General features: G+C 41.1%; 1 protein-coding gene across 3 annotated transcripts in view; it reads left to right on the forward strand.

Annotated features, from left to right (window-relative positions):
- The window catches only part of LPIN2 (lipin 2), a 99136-nt gene that overhangs the window by 72031 nt on the left and 8935 nt on the right, over positions 1–18170 (forward strand). For all 3 annotated transcript variants that reach the window (XM_009252272.4, XM_054537701.2, XM_054537700.2), the window contains exons 5-16: positions 481–588; positions 1586–1709; positions 3153–3498; positions 6755–6854; positions 9759–9946; positions 12048–12141; positions 12544–12613; positions 13404–13493; positions 14402–14484; positions 15832–15976; positions 16653–16801; positions 17339–17425. In XM_009252272.4, coding sequence (XP_009250547.1) covers positions 481–588; positions 1586–1709; positions 3153–3498; positions 6755–6854; positions 9759–9946; positions 12048–12141; positions 12544–12613; positions 13404–13493; positions 14402–14484; positions 15832–15976; positions 16653–16801; positions 17339–17425 — 1584 coding nt within the window. The remainder of the gene's footprint in view (positions 1–480; positions 589–1585; positions 1710–3152; positions 3499–6754; positions 6855–9758; positions 9947–12047; positions 12142–12543; positions 12614–13403; positions 13494–14401; positions 14485–15831; positions 15977–16652; positions 16802–17338; positions 17426–18170) is intronic.

An 18170-nucleotide genomic window follows, 5' to 3' on the forward strand; every position in this document is an offset into this window, starting at 1 on the left:
CATTTTCAAATGTATTCAGTAGAAAGGGGAGAGCAGTGGAAAGAATAAGGGCTTACTTGTTTTGAATCCAACTACTTCCTATCTTTTTGACTTTGAGCAAGTTACTAAATTTCTCTGGATCCTTGATTACTTAATATCTACAATGAAATATTACCTCATTTTGTAAGGATTGAATGAAATAGACATAAAGCCTTAGTTTTCTTTTAGCCTTTGAATCACCCTTAAGGGATGGAAAAAAGAGAAATCACATTTCTCTTTTGTCCTCACCCTATTTATTCCATATGTGAACAGTGATTGTGGTGTTTTATAGTGGGTGGCATTGGTGTATCTCCCTTTCTCCTTCATATATTTTAAAGAGAGTTAGTAATCATTTGCCCCTCTTCATTTTTATTGTTTTGTAGTATCAGTAGGTTTGGGGGATCTTTTAAAGCTGACAAGAATGTCATCGTTCCTGCCTTTCTTTGGTTTCTCCTTTCACAGAGGATGTTCAAATGCTTCCTTGAAAGAAGAAGAATGTAAAGAGCCTTTGCTTTTCCATTCTGGGGATCATTACCCCTTATCTGATGGAGATTGGTCCCCTTTAGAGACGTAAGTATCTTTGAAATTTCTTGGTTTCTTGAAAGAGGAAGGAAGATGCATTAATTAGCTTTTCTGTTAATCTATAGTAATGATATTTCCCATTTCTCTGTCACACAGCCAAGGAACTGAATGTTTACTTTTAACATAAATATGAATCTTTTCTCTCAATAATTACTTTGTTTCTAAATTTGATCTGACTTACTCTAACAGTGTTGGCCAGTTGTAGATCTGTATAATCAGCATGGAATTTAGCCATCTACAGTTATTTTTTTTCTTTTTCTTTTTAGTAGAGACAAGGTCTCGCTCTGTTGCCCAGCCTGGAGTGCAGTGGCACACTCATAGCTCACTGCAGCCTAAACCCCTGGGCTCGAGTGATCCTCTTGCTTAGCCTCCTGAGTGACCGGGACTGCAGGCATGCACCACTGTGCTCAGCTAAGTTTTAAATTTTTTGTAGAGACAGAATCTCGCTATTTTGCCCAGGCTATTCTTGAACTCCTGGCCTCAAGTGATCCTCTCACCTTGGCCTTCCAAAGCACTGGGATTACAGACATGAGACATTGTGCCCGCTCATCTGCAATTCTTAAAAATTCTCATCTTTTAGTGTCAACTGTTGGCTGTAACTGAATAATATAGTGAAAAAAAGTATAGTCATAACTGTTTATTCTGCAATCAAATCCTTGGGTGTTACGTTAATTTGCCTGCTTTTCCTTTCCTACAAAATCATCTTTTTTCTCATTGATTTCTTGTGAAAAGCAAATGAAATTATGAATCTACAGTGTTTACAAAGGACCTGGTAAGTCCTCTTAAATACTGGTTGGTGTCGTTTTTATTATTATTGTTAAAGAACTCAAGTGGAAAAAATAATTGATGCTCCCTTCCATAGAGTTTTTATATATGCAGGATAAAGTCGAGATATTTCAAATTTGTTTCTTTTAATCTGTCAGGCTCAGCAAGACTGAAGGTTTCCTGACTTTCAAGTCATCATGTGTCTTTGTTCTCTTTGCAGCACCTATCCCCAGACAGCGTGTCCTAAGAGTGATTCAGAGCTGGAGGTGAAACCTGCTGAGAGCCTGCTCAGATCAGAGTCTCACATGGAGTGGACGTGGGGCGGATTCCCAGAGTCCACCAAGGTACTAGGGTTTACTTGCCTATGGAAAGTGTCTGATTAAACAAGTGAAGAATCCCTCCACCCATAAGTAAAGGAGACAATTTCTGACTGAGCTCTCATGAATATAAATGATAGTGCCCTCATGTCATAAAAGTAAATTCAGAGTTAACATTTTTTGTAACATTTGGAGTATATATTTGCAACCAAAGGAATTCAGTAGTATTTTGTGTATATTTCTATTTACTGAATAATAATGATTGTTAATTATTATAAGGAAATTTTAAAAGGTACCTTAAAATAAACTAAAATTTTCACACTGATTTTTTATTTTTTATTTTTTGGAGACAGAGTTCTTGCTCTGTCACCCAGGCTGAAGAGCAGTGGTGCAGCCACAACTCACTGCAGCCTTAACCTCCTGGGCTCAGGTGATTCTCCCACACCAGACTTTCAAGTAGCTGAGACTGCAGGTGTGTGCCACCACACCCAGTTAATTTTTTAGTTTTTATTTTTTGTAGAGACAAGGTCTCGCTATATTAGCTTGGCCTGATCGCAAACTCCTGGGCTCAGCAGATCCTCCTGCCTTGGCCTCCCAGAGTGCTGGGATTACAGGCGTGAGCCACCATCCCCAGCCAACAGTGAAATTTTAAACAAGAAATTGTTAAACCTTTTTTTCCAGCTCATAATGAAAGAAGAAAGAACTGGGAAGATAAATTTCTTGAGAGAGAAAATGTTTAGATCTTCTGTTGAATTTAGGTTTTTTAAATATACATTTTGCTTATATTTGTGATTGAATGTAGACTTGCCACTTTTACACTGTTTTAACAGAGCCTTGATGTGGTCCAAGGAGGGCTAAATTTTCATTTAGTTTTCTCCCCCAAAATGAATATTTTCTACTTCTTAGTAACTGAAAATTGTCAGTTTCCTCAGTCTTCTCCAGTGTAACTTCACAGTAGAACATTTAACATATACCTTTTTTTTTGAGAGAGAGTCTTGCTCTGTCACCTAGGCTGGAATGCAGTGGTGCCATCTCGGCTCACTGCAACCTCCATCTCCTGGGTTCAAGAAATTATCTTGCCTCAGCCTCCCAGGTAGCTGAGATTACAGGCGCCTGCCACTATGCCCGGCTAATTTTTGTATTTTTAGTAGAGACAGGGTTTCATCCTGTTGGCCAGGCTAATCTCGAACTGCTGACCTCAAGTGATCTGCTCGCCTTGGCCTCCCAAACTGCTAGGATTATAGGCGTGAGCCACCGTGCCCGGCCAGAACATTTATAAGTATCATGATATTGAACAAAAGGCAATTGTTAGTTTTTCTCACTTTATTATGGAATTTTTACATGTACAAACTAAGATATTTAATGAATGTGTTAAATTAAAAATAGAATGAACACATTGCCAGCTTAGGAAATAGATTATAACAAATACTCTGAAAGTAGTTTAATTTTTAAACAATTTAACTTTTTTAGGTCAGCAAAAGAGAACGATCTGACCATCATCCTAGGACAGCTACAATTACACCATCAGAAAATACTCATTTTCGGGTAATTCCCAGTGAGGACAACCTCATAAGTGAAGTTGAGAAGGATGCTTCCATGGAAGACACTGTCTGTACCATAGTGAAGCCCAAACCCAGAGCCCTGGGTACACAGATGAGCGACCCAACGTCTGTGGCAGAGCTTCTCGAACCTCCTCTTGGGAGTACTCAGATTTCATCTATGTTAGATGCAGACCACCTTCCCAACCCAGCCTTAGCGGAGGCGCCCTCAGAATCCAAACCGGCAGCTAAAGTAGACTCGCCGTCAAAGAAGAAAGGTAATCGTTTGTTTAATTTGGCTCCAGGTACTCTCAAATTAGATGGTAAATTATTTCAGTGTTCCACATAACATGTGATGGCTGCCTCTGTATTTGTACTCACCAGTCGAAACCCATCATGCTTTTTTTTTTTTTTTTTTTTAGCTGGAGTTTCGCTCTTGTTGCCCAGACTGGAGTGCAATTGCGTGATCTCGGCTAACTGCAACTTCCGCCTCCCGGGTTCAAGCAATTCTCCTGCCTCAGCCTCCCGAGTAGCTGGGGTTACAGGCACACACCACCATCCCCGGCTGATTTTTTGTATTTTTAGTAGAGATGGCATTTCACCATGTTGGCCAGGCTGGTCTTGAACTCCTGACCTCAGGTGATCTGCCCGCCTCGGCCTCCCAAAGTGCTGGGATTACAGGTGTGAGCCACCGTGCCCAGGCCTATCACTCACTTTCTTACAATTGCTTTCCATGGCATCCCCCTGGAAAGTCCAGTTGGAGCAGGGCCTGACTTGCACACTGCTGTCTCCTGACTCTTGCTACTCAGTGGGTTCTTGAGAAGCATTTACTGAGAAAACAAATAATGAGTTGTAATCAATTGATGAGTAAACTTAACCACTTTATTGATTAGGTATGTCAGTAAAGTGAAATAGAATCTTAAAAAATTAGAATAGAGAAAAAATATTTTCACTTGAAACATCTTAGCTGAGGCTAAATTAGGTAGGTTTTTTAGCAGTAATATCGGATAAAAATCAATGCATACTAATTATGATTATGAGTATGTGCTTTTCTTTTGCTGATTATTTCCCTCTAAAATAGGTAGAAGGCTAGGTACAGTGGCTCACACCTGTAATCCCAGTACTTTGGAAGCTGAGGTGGATGGATCACTTGAGCTCAGGATTTCAAGATCAGCCTGGGCAACATAGTGAAACCCTGTCTCTATCAAACATAAAAAACTGAGCCTGGCATGGTGGCGTTCATCTGTGGTCCCAGCTACTTGGGAGGCTGAGGTGGGAAGATCGCTTGAGCCCTGGGGCAGAGGTTGCAATGAGCCAAGATCACGCCACTCCATTCCAGCCTGGATAATAGAGTGAGACCCTGTCTCAAAAATAATAATAATAAATAAAAATTACCTCAAAAAGTTATTCTAATCACCTGAGCCCAGGGAGGTCGAGACTGCAGTGAGCTGTGATTGCACCACTGCACTCTAACCCATGTGACAGAGTGAGAGCCTGTCTCAAAAAAAAAATAAAATAAGTAGAGAAAACATGCAACTTTTGGTTCAACAGTTCTTCCTCACTTTTGGAACACAAGTTTAATAAATCAGAACATCCTTACTATTTGAAAATAAAAAGCCAACCGTGGATACTTGGTACAGTAAGAGTCAGAACATATATATTCTGAACTCTGGCCTTGGATCCTATTTTTAGGAAATTGTGAAACCGTCTCTAAAATTACCCAACATCATATATAGCCAATTACGTATTTCACTTAAAAAAAAAATTCTAGCACCAAAGATTAGGTAATTATAAACCAACTTAATATATATTAGGTATGGACCTTCAAGTTCACTCAGAAATAATTTATCTAAAATGAAAGAATGTGACTGTCAAAGGTGTTGGTGATCAGATAAAACCATCTAGCTAATGGTGGGTTAACTTGGCACCTGCTCTTCCACCAAAGGCCTGTAGCCACTTGTTATACTCTAAGAAATGTTAAGGGGGGAAATCCAGTTCTTTTAGGATGAATGCTTTGTTTTTGGAACTAATGACTCCTGTTCTTAGCACACAGTGCAGGATCTGACTAGACACAGGAACCCTGAGTGGTTTTTACTATTCTTTTGGCCTCATTCTTTTTCCCCTCTACTTTTTATTATACATTTTTGCCCTCCCTCTCTCCTCAACCCCTCTCTCCCTACATCTCTCCATTCATCCACATACAGTGTTTTATTAATAAAACATTTGAAAACAAATTGCAGGCATGACATTTCACTCTTAGATATGCCAGGATATACCTTCTAAGAATGTGAACATTCTCTGCATAGCCCCAGTACTATTGTCATCTTGAAGAATTCATGTTTACATTTTCCTAATTGTACCAAGAATATTTTTTTAGCTGGCCTGTTTTCCAAGCCAAAATTGCATCAGGGTTCACATGTTGCATTTGATTTTTATGTTTCTTTTAATCTTTTTTATTTTAGAACTCTCTCTCATACACCCATACACACCCTCATACCCACTCTACACCCGTGATAGTAACCTTTTAAAGAGCCCAGCCAGTGTCTTCTAGGCTCTCTCATGTTCTGGATTTGTCTAATTGTTTTTTTGAAGGTGACATTCCTATATTTTCTTAACTGGGAGTTAGCTCTAGAACATACTGCCCACTATAAATGGAATATGAATCACGTGTAATTTTGAATCACCTCATTGCCACTTTTAAGAAAGTAAAATAAGGTGAAATTAAGTTTAGTGATATATTTCATCTAAGCCAATAAATCCAAAATATAATTTTAATATGTAATCAATATAAAATTATTAGTGAAGTATCTTAAAGTAGTGTGTTTTACGCATTTTTAACATATTTTGTGTACCTCACTTTAGCAACAGTTTAAATGCTCAGTAGCCACATGTGGCTGCTGTTCACTAGAGTGGGCAGTACAGATCTAGAGGCTTAGAGTTATTGTTTGAATTGAAGATGACTTTATTGCATATATTGGGTACTCATATTGTATCTCATGATGACCACTAATAGTAATGCTGAACGTGATTATTGTTTCAGATGTTATCTGCCACATCTATCCATTGTGAAGTATTTTTTGTCCTTTTGTAGTTAGAAGGTAATGCAGGGTGGATATTTGGGCACCATGTGAATATCCTGTGCCCAGACAACCTTCCCTTCATGGTTTTAGAGTGATGCCCTCGTTCCCAATGCAGGTGGTTGCCTTAAGTTTGGTCATGCCTGTTCTTAGACCTATAAATACAAAAAAGACTTCACCATTAAAATATAAATTATTTAGGGGCTAGTATTACTCAATTAACAGCAAATGAGAGAATTGAGTAAAATCAAAGTATATGTATGGAGCACTGAACTTCTCTTCTATTGGCATGGATGGCTGAGAACCAACCTAAGTAAAAAGGTTGGTTGACACCTTTAAAATTAAAACCCTATTCAAATCCTGCTTGTCAGTCTTACTGTTTGCAAACGTTTGTGTGTTTTGCAGAGTTGTAAATGAAGAATAACTAAATTCTTACCTCTGATTTTTTTTTAAACAGGTATTCACAAAAGAAGCCAACACCAGGGACCTGATGATATTTACCTTGATGACTTAAAGGGTCTAGAACCTGAAGTTGCAGCTCTTTATTTCCCTAAAAGGTAGAGTGGTCCTTATTTATTGAAGGACAGCTCTGAAATAGTCTAGTTATTTCTAGAGTAAAACATTTCATCTCAGGAAAAAGGAACAAGATGATGGTGTCCTTTAGCTAAATCTGATGATGGCTTCAGGTTTTGGAAAATTTACAAATAGTGCATGTCTTATTTCAATATAGTGACTTGAAATTAATAATTACTTATGAAGACATTTTCAATACGATGGGGAGAGAGATACTAGTTAAACCTACATAAGGGTATATGACTTCTGATTAACATTTCCTGTAGTGGTTAATACAAACTCAACATGCTTGGGAAAGTTTTTTAGCGTTTATTTTATTATGTGTTTTAAAAGAAACACATCTTTATTTGAAAATGTTTTCCAAAGAATGCTTTCACTTCTTTGGCGTCTGAGATCCTGAGCCTTTTCTGAACTGGGTCTGGGTCTGGTGAGGCACTGCCCCCGTGGCCCGTGTTCCCCACATCCCCTGCAGCTCCACAGCTGCCATCCAGCCTCCCTCACTGTCCCGCACCATTTTCCCTTTGAATTACTTCAAATATGGGCCTCAAATATGATATACTTGGACTGCCTTCCCAAGTTCATTTCCACTCTTAGGGGAATTCTGTTAAACTCCTACTCTGTGGTTACAAAAAAACAACTTTTCTCCACGGAAATTATGACTTGAATATACTGAGCCATAGGCACACATAATTAAACACTTGTAAATGAATTACTGAAAAGTATATATATTTTTTATTTGGAATAGAAAGATGGGATTGACATAAAGCTATTTAATTTTTTTACAGGTATTTTGGGAAAGTTCTTAAAACTCCTTTCTAGCTCTGTCCTAAATTTATCTCAACATATCTACTTCATTTGAAGTAATAGTTGGATTTTTTTAAGGTGAAAAAACTGAAATGGCTTAATTTTAACAGTAGGAAAGTTCAAATATAAGCTGTCATAGAATTACCACTTTTTCCCCCACATTTCCCAGGCCTTAATCATTTATTTATATTGGTATTCCTTAGGGATATGTCTTAGTTTCTCTTTTAAAAAATGAGGAGAGTAACTAAGGTTACCTTACTCCACTCTACTGTAATTTAACTGTTCACAGTCACTGTCCATGCACTAAGTAAGCTTCTTACCTCATTAACTATTTCTTGAAACATTTCATAAATACTTAAAGATAGTGAGTGAGACTCTTGTAATCCATGTAAGCATTAGTCATGTCATGATCCTTAGCATCTTCATTACCAAATTTACAGTATTTGTAATTATCACTAAACTTTAATATAAATCACACACTTTTGTATTTGGTGGCATCCTGAGTTAGATGGCATCCCCATGTGTGTAGATGTTGTTACTGGTTGGGGTAACACTAGCTGCTGTAGAGGTGGAACTCCTGATCTCGTTGGTCTACCGTGATGGAATTTTGTTTCTTGCCCCTGTGACAACGCTCTGTGTTGGTGTTTAGCGGGAGGCCTTGCCCACAGGGATTCAGGAACACAGGCTCCTTTCACCTTGAGGCTCTCCCATCCCCATAGGGTCTCAGAGTCCAGAGTTTACAGGCAGCAGAGAAAGGAATGAGCATCGCATAGGAGAGGGCCCCTGGGGAGGGGCACCATGTATGCCTTCTGTCCATATTCATGGCTTGGTCATGTGCTCATGTGGCCACACCTGACTGCAAGGGGGCCTTGCCGTGTGCCCCGGAGAAAGAGGAGACAGGTGTGGTAAACACAGAAGGGTTGGCCTTGCCCCCTCACCCCCAGTATAACAACAGGTCTGCTGATTTTCTGTTTCCAGTGAGAACATTCTGTCAGTCCAGTTAATCTCAATATTGTGGGTATGAGTGTGCATTGCTATTAAGAGGAAAAAACATCCAAAAACCTGAATTTTTTTGATTCAAATGGGAAACAGCTTTTGAAACTGTTACCTAGTGACAACATATCTGTAGTCTGCTGCCACCTACTGCTTAAAGATGAGATTTGTTTGAAAGAGCCAGTAAACCTCTGGGTCATTGTTTTTTTAAATCAACATAAAAAATACTGACTTTTTGAATAAAATAAGTGAATTTGAAAATTCTCAATATCTCAAATGTGACATTAAATACCTATTCAAAGGGTATAGAGTAGTAAGCATTGGTGACTGTGAGACTTAAGGTGCTATGCCATTCATGATTATTCTCTCTCAGATTTACACTTCATTGCATACACGTAAGGTTTCCCTTGATCACCTTCTGAAACCTGGCTTCTGTGCCTTATCTTGAAAAATGAAAATATTCAGTAACCTCATCTTTAGCTCCTGGAAGAACAGTTACATCCAGTTTATTTCTGAATACGTTTCTTTTTCTAGATGGGTCTTGCCTCTGGAGAATTTGCTCGTTTAATTTCTCCTTCCTTCTTTGTGAGGTAATAGGCGAACTTAGAAAAGTTTTGGTTTTAAAGAATATAGCCTTGGACTACAGTAATTTTCTACAGGATGTGTAAAGTGCCACAGCTTTTTCTAGGACGTTAGGATCAAAGGTTTCTAAACATCAGATTTTCTTAATTACCCTGTCATTTTCATCATGGAAATGTAAATAAATACTTATAACTATTTTACTCCTTTAATTAAAAATCAGAAAGGCCATAGTTGAAATGTTTGCATTATTATGAATGACTGTGGTGATTTTGTGACATATTTACTATATTCACAGTTAATTTCTCACTAGTACTATATTAGGTTATCTTTCATGTCATTTATGATATGATTCTAAACCCTACCTAAGAAAAGTTATGCCTGATTGTAGGTCCATCTGTTCTTTTTAGGGAATGTGTTATTTGGTTTGAGCCCCCAGAGAACCATGCAGTAAACTAGGAATTCAAGGAGTTGTAATAAAGCACATCTTTTTCCCCATCCCCTGTCCACAGTGAATCGGAGCCTGGCTCCAGGCAGTGGCCCGAGTCTGACACACTCTCTGGCTCCCAGTCCCCACAGTCCGTGGGAAGCGCAGCTGCAGATAGCGGCACTGAGTGCCTCTCAGATTCTGCCATGGACTTGCCTGACGTTACCCTCTCCCTTTGTGGGGGCCTCAGTGAAAATGGAGAAATTTCGAAAGGTACGTTGGGTGTTTGTGCCCCGTCTTCATTTCAGAGAGCAATCTGGTCATCACTTGGTTAAAACTTACCATGTAGCCGTTTCAGGATATTTACATTCTTTAGGGATCTTGTGCAGGTAACAGGTATATTCTGTAATGTCAGACCCTTATACCCTCATTTTAGGTCTTAATTGACACCTCTTTATGGGGTGACTTTGAGGTATTGTGCCCTTAAAGGCTCTAATTTCAAATTAAGAGGTTGGGAGTTACCAGGCCGCCCTGTTTTCTGAGCCGCCAGGGTGCGATCATCACACTGCACCAGTTTTCTCATCTGTAAAGTTACAGAAACATTTGTGAGACTGGGGCCCAGCTGCCCTTCTGGAAAGCACTGGGCCTTAGACATGAATATAGGGCCCTGAAGTTGTAGAAAATTGATTGTCCACTGAGTAAATGGTCTTTCTGGCAAAAATTAGGAGGATTACTTTCTGTATAAGGCTGGAGGGTTGGCCCACGAGAGTAAAGCTTGCTCAGGAATCGGGAGGGAGTTTAGCAGAGATGTCAGGATGCCTATATGCTGGGCTGAGTCCCGTGTGCATCTGTCCTCAATTCATCAGCATTTTTTTTTTTTAACCTTCCTTTTAAAACTGAACTCTTAGTATTTCTCAGTTTGGCCTGTGGCCCCTGTTTGATTTTCTTCTAAGGGAAGATTTTCTTTCCGTGACTAGTGTCATCTTTTGTCTTCCCTCTCCCTTAGAGGAACTGAAGGCGTGATGTGGCAGACTGCATGGCCAGAAGCTCAGGACCATGGGTTCCTGAAGTCTTTCCTTTCCAGGGTCACAGGAAGCTCATTATGCCTCTTCCCTGTCTCTTCATTGTTTGTTTGCTTTATATTTTGCAAGAAATTTAAAGTGTGTTATGGCCAATGGTTCATTCTAAGGACAAAGTTAAATAGGTCACATTCTTTTTGTAATCCTCTTAAATGTTCAGTTTAAAAAATTATATGCGAGGGAATGAGAAATATAAAATGTAGGTAAAATATAAAAGTTACACCTTTGTTTTAAATATTGGTGACTTAGTCTGGTAGAGTTGATTGGAAGAGGCAGAAATGGCAAGTAAATGTAAGTAATACACACATTACCTGGAGAAACAATCCAAGTGAGCAGTTTCTCTGTTAGCCTAGATCTAGGAGAATACAGGTTTAGGAACAGGGTACAAAAATTCATGGAAAGCCCTCATTCACTCTGCAAGAACTTGGGATTTATTTCACAGACCTTGAGCCAAATTCTAGGTTTTTTGTTTTGCATTGTTTTGTTTTCTTAATTCTCCAAGCAATTGTAACATATGTATTTTGTTGTTGTTGTTTTTATTATTTAAGACAGAGCCTTGCTCTGTCACCCAGGCTGGAGTGCAGTGGCACCATCTCAGCTCACTGCAACCTCCATCTCCTGGGTTCAAGCGATTGTCATGCCTGCCTCAGCCTCCCAAGTAGCTGGAATTACAGGTTGGCACCACCACACCCGGCTAATTTTTGTATTTTTAGTAGAGATGGGGTTTCACCGTATTGGCCAGGCTAGTCCCTAACTCCTGACCTCAAGTGATCGGCCCACATCGGCCTCCCAAAGTGTTGGAATTACAGGCGTGAGCCACTGTGCCTGGCCCAAATAATTTTAACATATGTTTTGATATAATGTAGCTTGCTAAAGCCGTAAGACCCCTATGAATATTCCCCAGTTATGCCGTTGCATGTCAGTAAAGTTTCTTCCTCTGAGAATAGAACTTACAGTTTTCGTGTGTGTGTGTGTCTGTCTGTCTGTGTCTGTCTGCCATCCCTCTCTAGCCACATCTGTATGTATTTTTTTTGAAAGTCTCTGGCATGTCCCTTTTTACTAGTTTATTTGTTTTCACTGAGAGACAGTGGAAAAGGAGAATAGAAAAGAAGTGTTCTTTCTTGTCCTGGGGAAAAAAAGCGTCTGACATTTTGCTTTTGATGAATATTCAAAAATTAGTTTTTTTAGAAAGATGAGTTTAGCCTGCAATTTCTGCAATGCAGAGAGTATTATAATAATCTCATATAGGGATTTATGTAATCTGTAACCAAATTGATTATTATTTTACATTGCAGAAAAATTCATGGAGCATATCATTACTTATCACGAATTTGCAGAAAACCCTGGACTTATAGACAATCCTAACCTTGTAATAAGGATATATAATCGGTAAATACTCCTGCTTTTATAATTGTTAAATACTCTTGCAGTTTTTTTACAAGCGCCATTTTTAACTGTTACTTATAAAAGTTTTCCTTCTTATAAAACTTGTCATCTCATATAAATTAGCCAATGGGCAATGGCTTTGAAGGGAAAGTAAAGCTTCAATTTTATTTTTAAATGAAGCATTGAAATGTTACTCTGATAGATTTTACGGCTTCTCTGTTCAGAGAAGTTGTGCTTGAAATGAAGGGTTATTCATGTGACAAAAAATTTAGCTGATCATCTTTATTGAAAAGAATAAGCAATTTTATATGTCACTTCTCTCCTCTCTCCCTTCCTGATTCCCTCCCCTTCTCTCTCGCTCACTTTCACTGTGTAATGGTTTTGCACAATTTTTGTTTCTCACAGTTACTATAACTGGGCTTTGGCAGCTCCCATGATCCTTAGCTTGCAAGTATTCCAGAAGAGCTTGCCTAAGGTGAGGCGATCCACCATCTGCTGCCTTTCCGAAAGCATCCACAGTGTCTAGTACTTAAACAAATCCATGTGTGCATATTTCTGAACTGGGTACTATTCAAAGTTTTACTTGAGCTTAATATTTAATATAAAATATCAAAGTCATATGTACCCACTAAAAATATCGCATGCCCAAACTCTAGGAAATTAGCAGGGCTGCCACTTCTTTATTTCATTTTTATTAGATATAAATACTAGTTTCTGATGGTCTGTAAAAGTTGAGAGATTTTACTAATCATAAGTTAAATATGGAATGAATGAAAAAAACTTTTTCTCCCGTTAATATGGGAAGAAGCAGCAAGAAGAAGGTGATGTAGCCAAGAGAAGCTTGACATCAGTGTGGTTAGGGCAGATGGTGGCTAACATACCTGTTATATACAAACTCACAATTGGTTTTTAATCTGTCCACCAAGAAGACATCATCAGCCTAGTTGGTCCTTTTAACTCATGAGAACCACATTTTCCAAAGATAGATAAATGAGATTTGCTCACCTGTCAGCCCTTAAGGTCCTACATAGCAGACCGCCTGGTCTCATGCCACAGAGCTGTCACAAAGCTGTGCTGCCATGAAAGCAGGATGGGGTCTGTCTCTCAGAGGTGTTAAAAACGCTAGAGGAGTCTGGGAGGTGTGGAGAGAGCATCGCTCACGTTCTCACATTCCATAGTAAGGCCCCGTCCTTCAGGCTAGCATAGAAGGTAGGTGCTGTGTGGCCAATAGATTGCCCAGACTAACCCAGGTTGGTTGTTTTCAGGCCACAGTTGAGTCCTGGGTCAAAGACAAGATGCCAAAGAAATCTGGTCGCTGGTGGTTTTGGCGAAAGAGAGAAAGCATGACCAAACAGGTAACAGACCTAGAGGTCATTGTTTCCATGGGCTGAAAGAAATGAATCTTTCATTTATTCAAAAAACCTTTTTGTCAGTCACAGGAATGTGGACTGTATAGGGCTATTTTACCATATAGCAGTTTCCATTTTTGAGCACTTAGGATGTGCAGGTGCTGTCCCAAGTGGTCCTTTATAGCTCAGCACTAGAGATGTTTGAGTTGCGATTTCACAGGTAAGGAAACTTGGGTGCTTCGTGAAGTCACGTAACTGGTGAGAGACGGAGCTGGGGCAAGACCTTGAGTCTGACTCCAGAGCCTGTGCTCTTTCTACTTCACTGCATTACCTATCAGATAGGAGCAGAAGGTTATCGTCCGCCGGCATAGTTCCAGATACAAATAACCAGAATCTGTTCCACCAGGTCTCCATAGAAATTTATCCAGAGAACCATACTAAACAAGCAGCAGAGCAAGTCTTTTTTTCCCCAACACCTTCTGAAAAAGAGGGTTCAGGGAGTTTTCACCATTTTTCAAATGTCAGAAGGAAAGTCTTGCCTGAACCAAGTTCATGTCCACGTCAGCAAGGGGGCTGCCTTTCAGTCCCTTCTGCACGTGGTGAGTTACTCCCGGGAGGAGGAGGAAGCTGGGGACCTAACAAGTTTGGGCCGCTTGTATTATGTTTTGTGACTTGAAATGGTGCTCTTAAAATGTTTTACTTCTGGGTAGGGACAGTGATTTGCGTAGAAGCACATGACTTCTGTCTTAGGTTTCTAATTCTTTGGCTCAGAATAGAGAAAGTCTGGTTTTTGAGCATTTTTAAGTTGTGGGTTCAGAAAGCAGTTGTGTTCTTTCCTAGAGAGGGCTGCTGATGAACTTGGCTTATCTTTAGGGAAAAAATTGCTTGTTGCCATTATCATCTTGCTGTTACAGCTGCCAGAATCCAAGGAGGGAAAATCTGAGGCACCGCCAGCCAGTGACCTGCCATCCAGCTCCAAGGAGCCAGCCAGTGCCAGGTGGGTGCCCTGTCCTCTGCCCAGCTCATAGCACTCAGGCCCTCCTAGCAGGGCCATTACTTCTGAGTTGATTTTGGCAGCTTGTTTAGTTCTTGGGAACATCTTCTACAGATATTACATGATGTGATATATTTGTGCCACTCAGCAAATGACAACTGCTTTTCTAAAAAACATCACCAGCTTAGAAAAATAAATACCCTACCTCCTTGTGGAGCCGTGGCATCAGTGTATGGGAAGGGGTTATGAGGAATGTTTTAGCCGTGTTGTCCCTGGTGCCCCTGCTCCCCCTGCATCCCATCCGGAGCCAAAGGGAGACATAAAAAATAATCTCAAGGTTGGCTTGGGTGGGTTTCATTTCCTGGAAGAAACAGCATTCTTTGGACAGTTAGGGTGAGCAGCCCTGAGAGGAGTTGCTCGTGATATTCCCTGTTCCTGCTTCTGCCTGTCCACCTCCCCCAGGCCAGTGCGTGCATGCTTCTTCCAGCCCTTGGCTGTCTCATTTAGTGTCTAAGGCTGAGGGTTTATTTTCTTGCCCCTTACCACCCCCCATCCTATATCTTTTAAGGGGTGTCTAAAATTTTTCTTACTAGTTTTTGTTTTTTCTAGAGTCTTACTGTGTCAGTCAGGCTGGGGTGCAATGGCATAATCATAGCTCCTCGGCTCATGCAATCCTCCTGAGTAGCTGGGACTACAGGCGTGGGACACCATGCCTGGCTAATTTTTAAATTTGTATTTTGTAGAGACAGAGTCTTGCTGTATTGCCCAGGCTGGTCTCAAACTCCTGGGCTCAAGCAGTCCTCCTGCCTCAGCCTCCCAAGTAGTTAGGACCACAGACAAGTGTCACTACCTCTGGCTAATTTTTAAATGTTTCATAGAAACTAGGTCTCCCTGTGTTGCCCAGGCTGGTCTCAAACTCCTGGGCTCAAGGTGTCCTCCTAACTCGGCCTCCCAAAGTGTTGGGATTACAGGTGTGAGGCACCGCACCCAGCCCCTAGTTTTGTTAAATCATTGTAAACGATTACGTTTTCTTTAATTTGTACCTTGTGAAACATACATACCCTCTTCAACAAGAGTCAGTAGACCTTCTAGCATTCACTGGGCATAGCAGAAAATAGCAGGTCGTAGTCAGAAGGTAAGTGCTTGCCAGTTATGAAAGTGGCCTTATCAGTTAACAATATGAATATTTCAGGCATACAGAGCTGTGGATATGGGAGAATGGCAGAAGGGATAACTCTACCCATTCCTAGAAAGGATTTAGGATATCTTTATTTTCTTGATCCTAAATGAAAAGCTCTCATCAATAAAATGCCCTGCTGCCTCTTCCGTAACTGGGCTAATGTTGAACAGGCCGGCTGAGAATGACTCCTCGAGTGATGAGGGGTCACAGGAGCTCGAAGAATCCATCACAGTGGACCCCATCCCCACAGAGCCCCTGAGCCACGGCAGCACAACTTCATATAAGAAGTCTCTCCGCCTCTCCTCAGACCAGATCGTGAGTCTTGCATGATCCGTGTTGTCCAGTAGGACTTACTTTAGTAATGGTTTAATTTGATGCACATCCTCTTCTGTCCACACGTCCCCAGCTGCATACACGCCATACGGCATGGTCGTGTCAATGCCTATCCACAGTGGAACCACGACCCCTGCCCCCAAGAGCTATCAGGCCCACCTGGGGAACCTGAGGCTTGGGTGCTGCCACCCACCCCAGACCTCCTTCCTCCATCTCTTGAGAGTCAGTTGTACACAGCTAACCCAGCGCTGAGCCAGGTACTGTCTCTTAGGAGCCACAGCAATAGAGAAATGACATGTTAGACACAATTTCTCCTCTTCTTTCCCACCCTGACTTTGACCCATTTTCCATATGAAAAGGTCTTGCTAGGACCAGAGCAGGCTGTGGCTAAAGCAGTAATTCTCAGGTGTGGAAGAAGAGTAGTAGACCTTTTGCTTTGTGGGTGTTCAGAGAAGTCCCTGGAATCCCAAAATACTGTTCAGGCAGTGGCTCCCTCGGCATTGTGAGCTGCGCTTGGCACAGGGTGGGCTGTGTCTAAGACCACGGAAACCATCCTGCCTCTTGTTGGGATTCCGAGACACCAGTTGTTCTGAAAATTTTTAAATAGTTTCAAACTATGTTTTCAGCGATTTTCTTTATTCTTATGCTTTTTAAAAAGGCAAAACTGAAGCTCCATGATGGCCCAAATGATGTTGTGTTTAGTATTACAACCCAGTATCAAGGCACCTGTCGCTGTGCAGGGACCATTTACCTGTGGAACTGGAATGACAAGATCATCATTTCTGATATTGATGGGACAATAACCAAGTAAGCTCAATCCTTCGGGTGGGTGGCAAGGAACAGCCCCGTGCTCAGGGAGGGGCAGGCAGTGTATGGTGGGGAGTTCCTCACCTGGGGCTCGAAGCCCTCAGCCAAGGCATTTTATAAGCCATATGCCCTGAGGCGTCCCCAGTGTAGTCCACATGGGGTCATTTTTTTGCATGGAGGAGATGGTGAGGGTGCATAACAAATGTCAGAAATCACTTTTGGAAAGATTTAGTTATTTGGTTTCAATTCTGATACGAAAACCAGCCCCTTGACATTGGGGTGGAGGAAAAGAGAATGTGTGGTAGTCAGTTACCTCCAAACACACACATCTGGCACTCGTGAGACTCCACTTTCAGAAGCACCTCAGTGGGTGCATTTGCATGGGATGGCCTTGCAGTTGCTTGAAGCTGTGATTAAATCCCCTTTCAAGAGTGTCCCTCCACCAATTAGTTATTGGCAGCTGATAGTCAACCAAATAGGAAAACGCTCTATGTGTTTGATTCCTGATACCTTTTCCTGTTTCTACCATCTTCTTAGGTCGGATGCTTTGGGACAGATTCTCCCACAGCTGGGCAAAGACTGGACTCACCAGGGTATAGCAAAGCTCTACCATTCCATCAATGAGTAGGTACCCTCCCCACATATTAACTCGCTCTGGTGAGCTGGAAGCTTGCTTTAAGAACTATAGAACAGTGGTATAAGGCTTCAGTCCACATGAGTCATGTGTTTATGCTGAAGCATTTCCGCTCTTCCTCACTCCTTTCCCGTTGATGGTGTGGGAGCCGTGTGTACCTGGCATTGGCATCGAACCTGTGTCATCTCAGCTAATCCTCACGGTGCTGTGTTTCAGGCACTACCTACATCTATAACTAGAATGACAGTTTTTTTTTAGCTAGAATTTAACAAGATAGCTGATTTTCATTTTTGGTTTATTTTCTGGGTATTTTATTTTTTTATTTTTTTTTTATTTTTTTGAGATGGAGTTTTACTCTTGTCGCCCAGGCTGAAGTGCAATGGTGCGACCTTGGCTCACTGCAGTGTCCGCCTCCCAGGTTCAAGTGATTCTTCTGCCTCAGTCTCCCAAGTAGCTGGGATTACCGGCACGTGCCATCACACCCAGCTAATTTTGTATTTTTAGTACAGATGGGGTTTCATCATGTTGGTCAGGCTGGTCTTGAACTCCGAACCTCAGGTGATTCCCCCGCCTCGGCCTCCCAAAGTGCTGGGATTACAGGCATGAGCTATCGCGCCCAGCCTTAAAATTCTATTTCTTTGAGTAGATAGTGCATGCATGCATGGGGGAAATAGTTCTTGCATGGGCTGCTCTCTCTTGGGGCACCCTTTGAGGGGAAGATAGCCGTGCCATGGC

The sequence above is a fragment of the Pongo abelii genome, chromosome 17, assembly GCF_028885655.2.
Source record: "Pongo abelii isolate AG06213 chromosome 17, NHGRI_mPonAbe1-v2.0_pri, whole genome shotgun sequence".
In the NCBI taxonomy this organism is placed as follows: Eukaryota; Metazoa; Chordata; class Mammalia; order Primates; family Hominidae; genus Pongo; species Pongo abelii.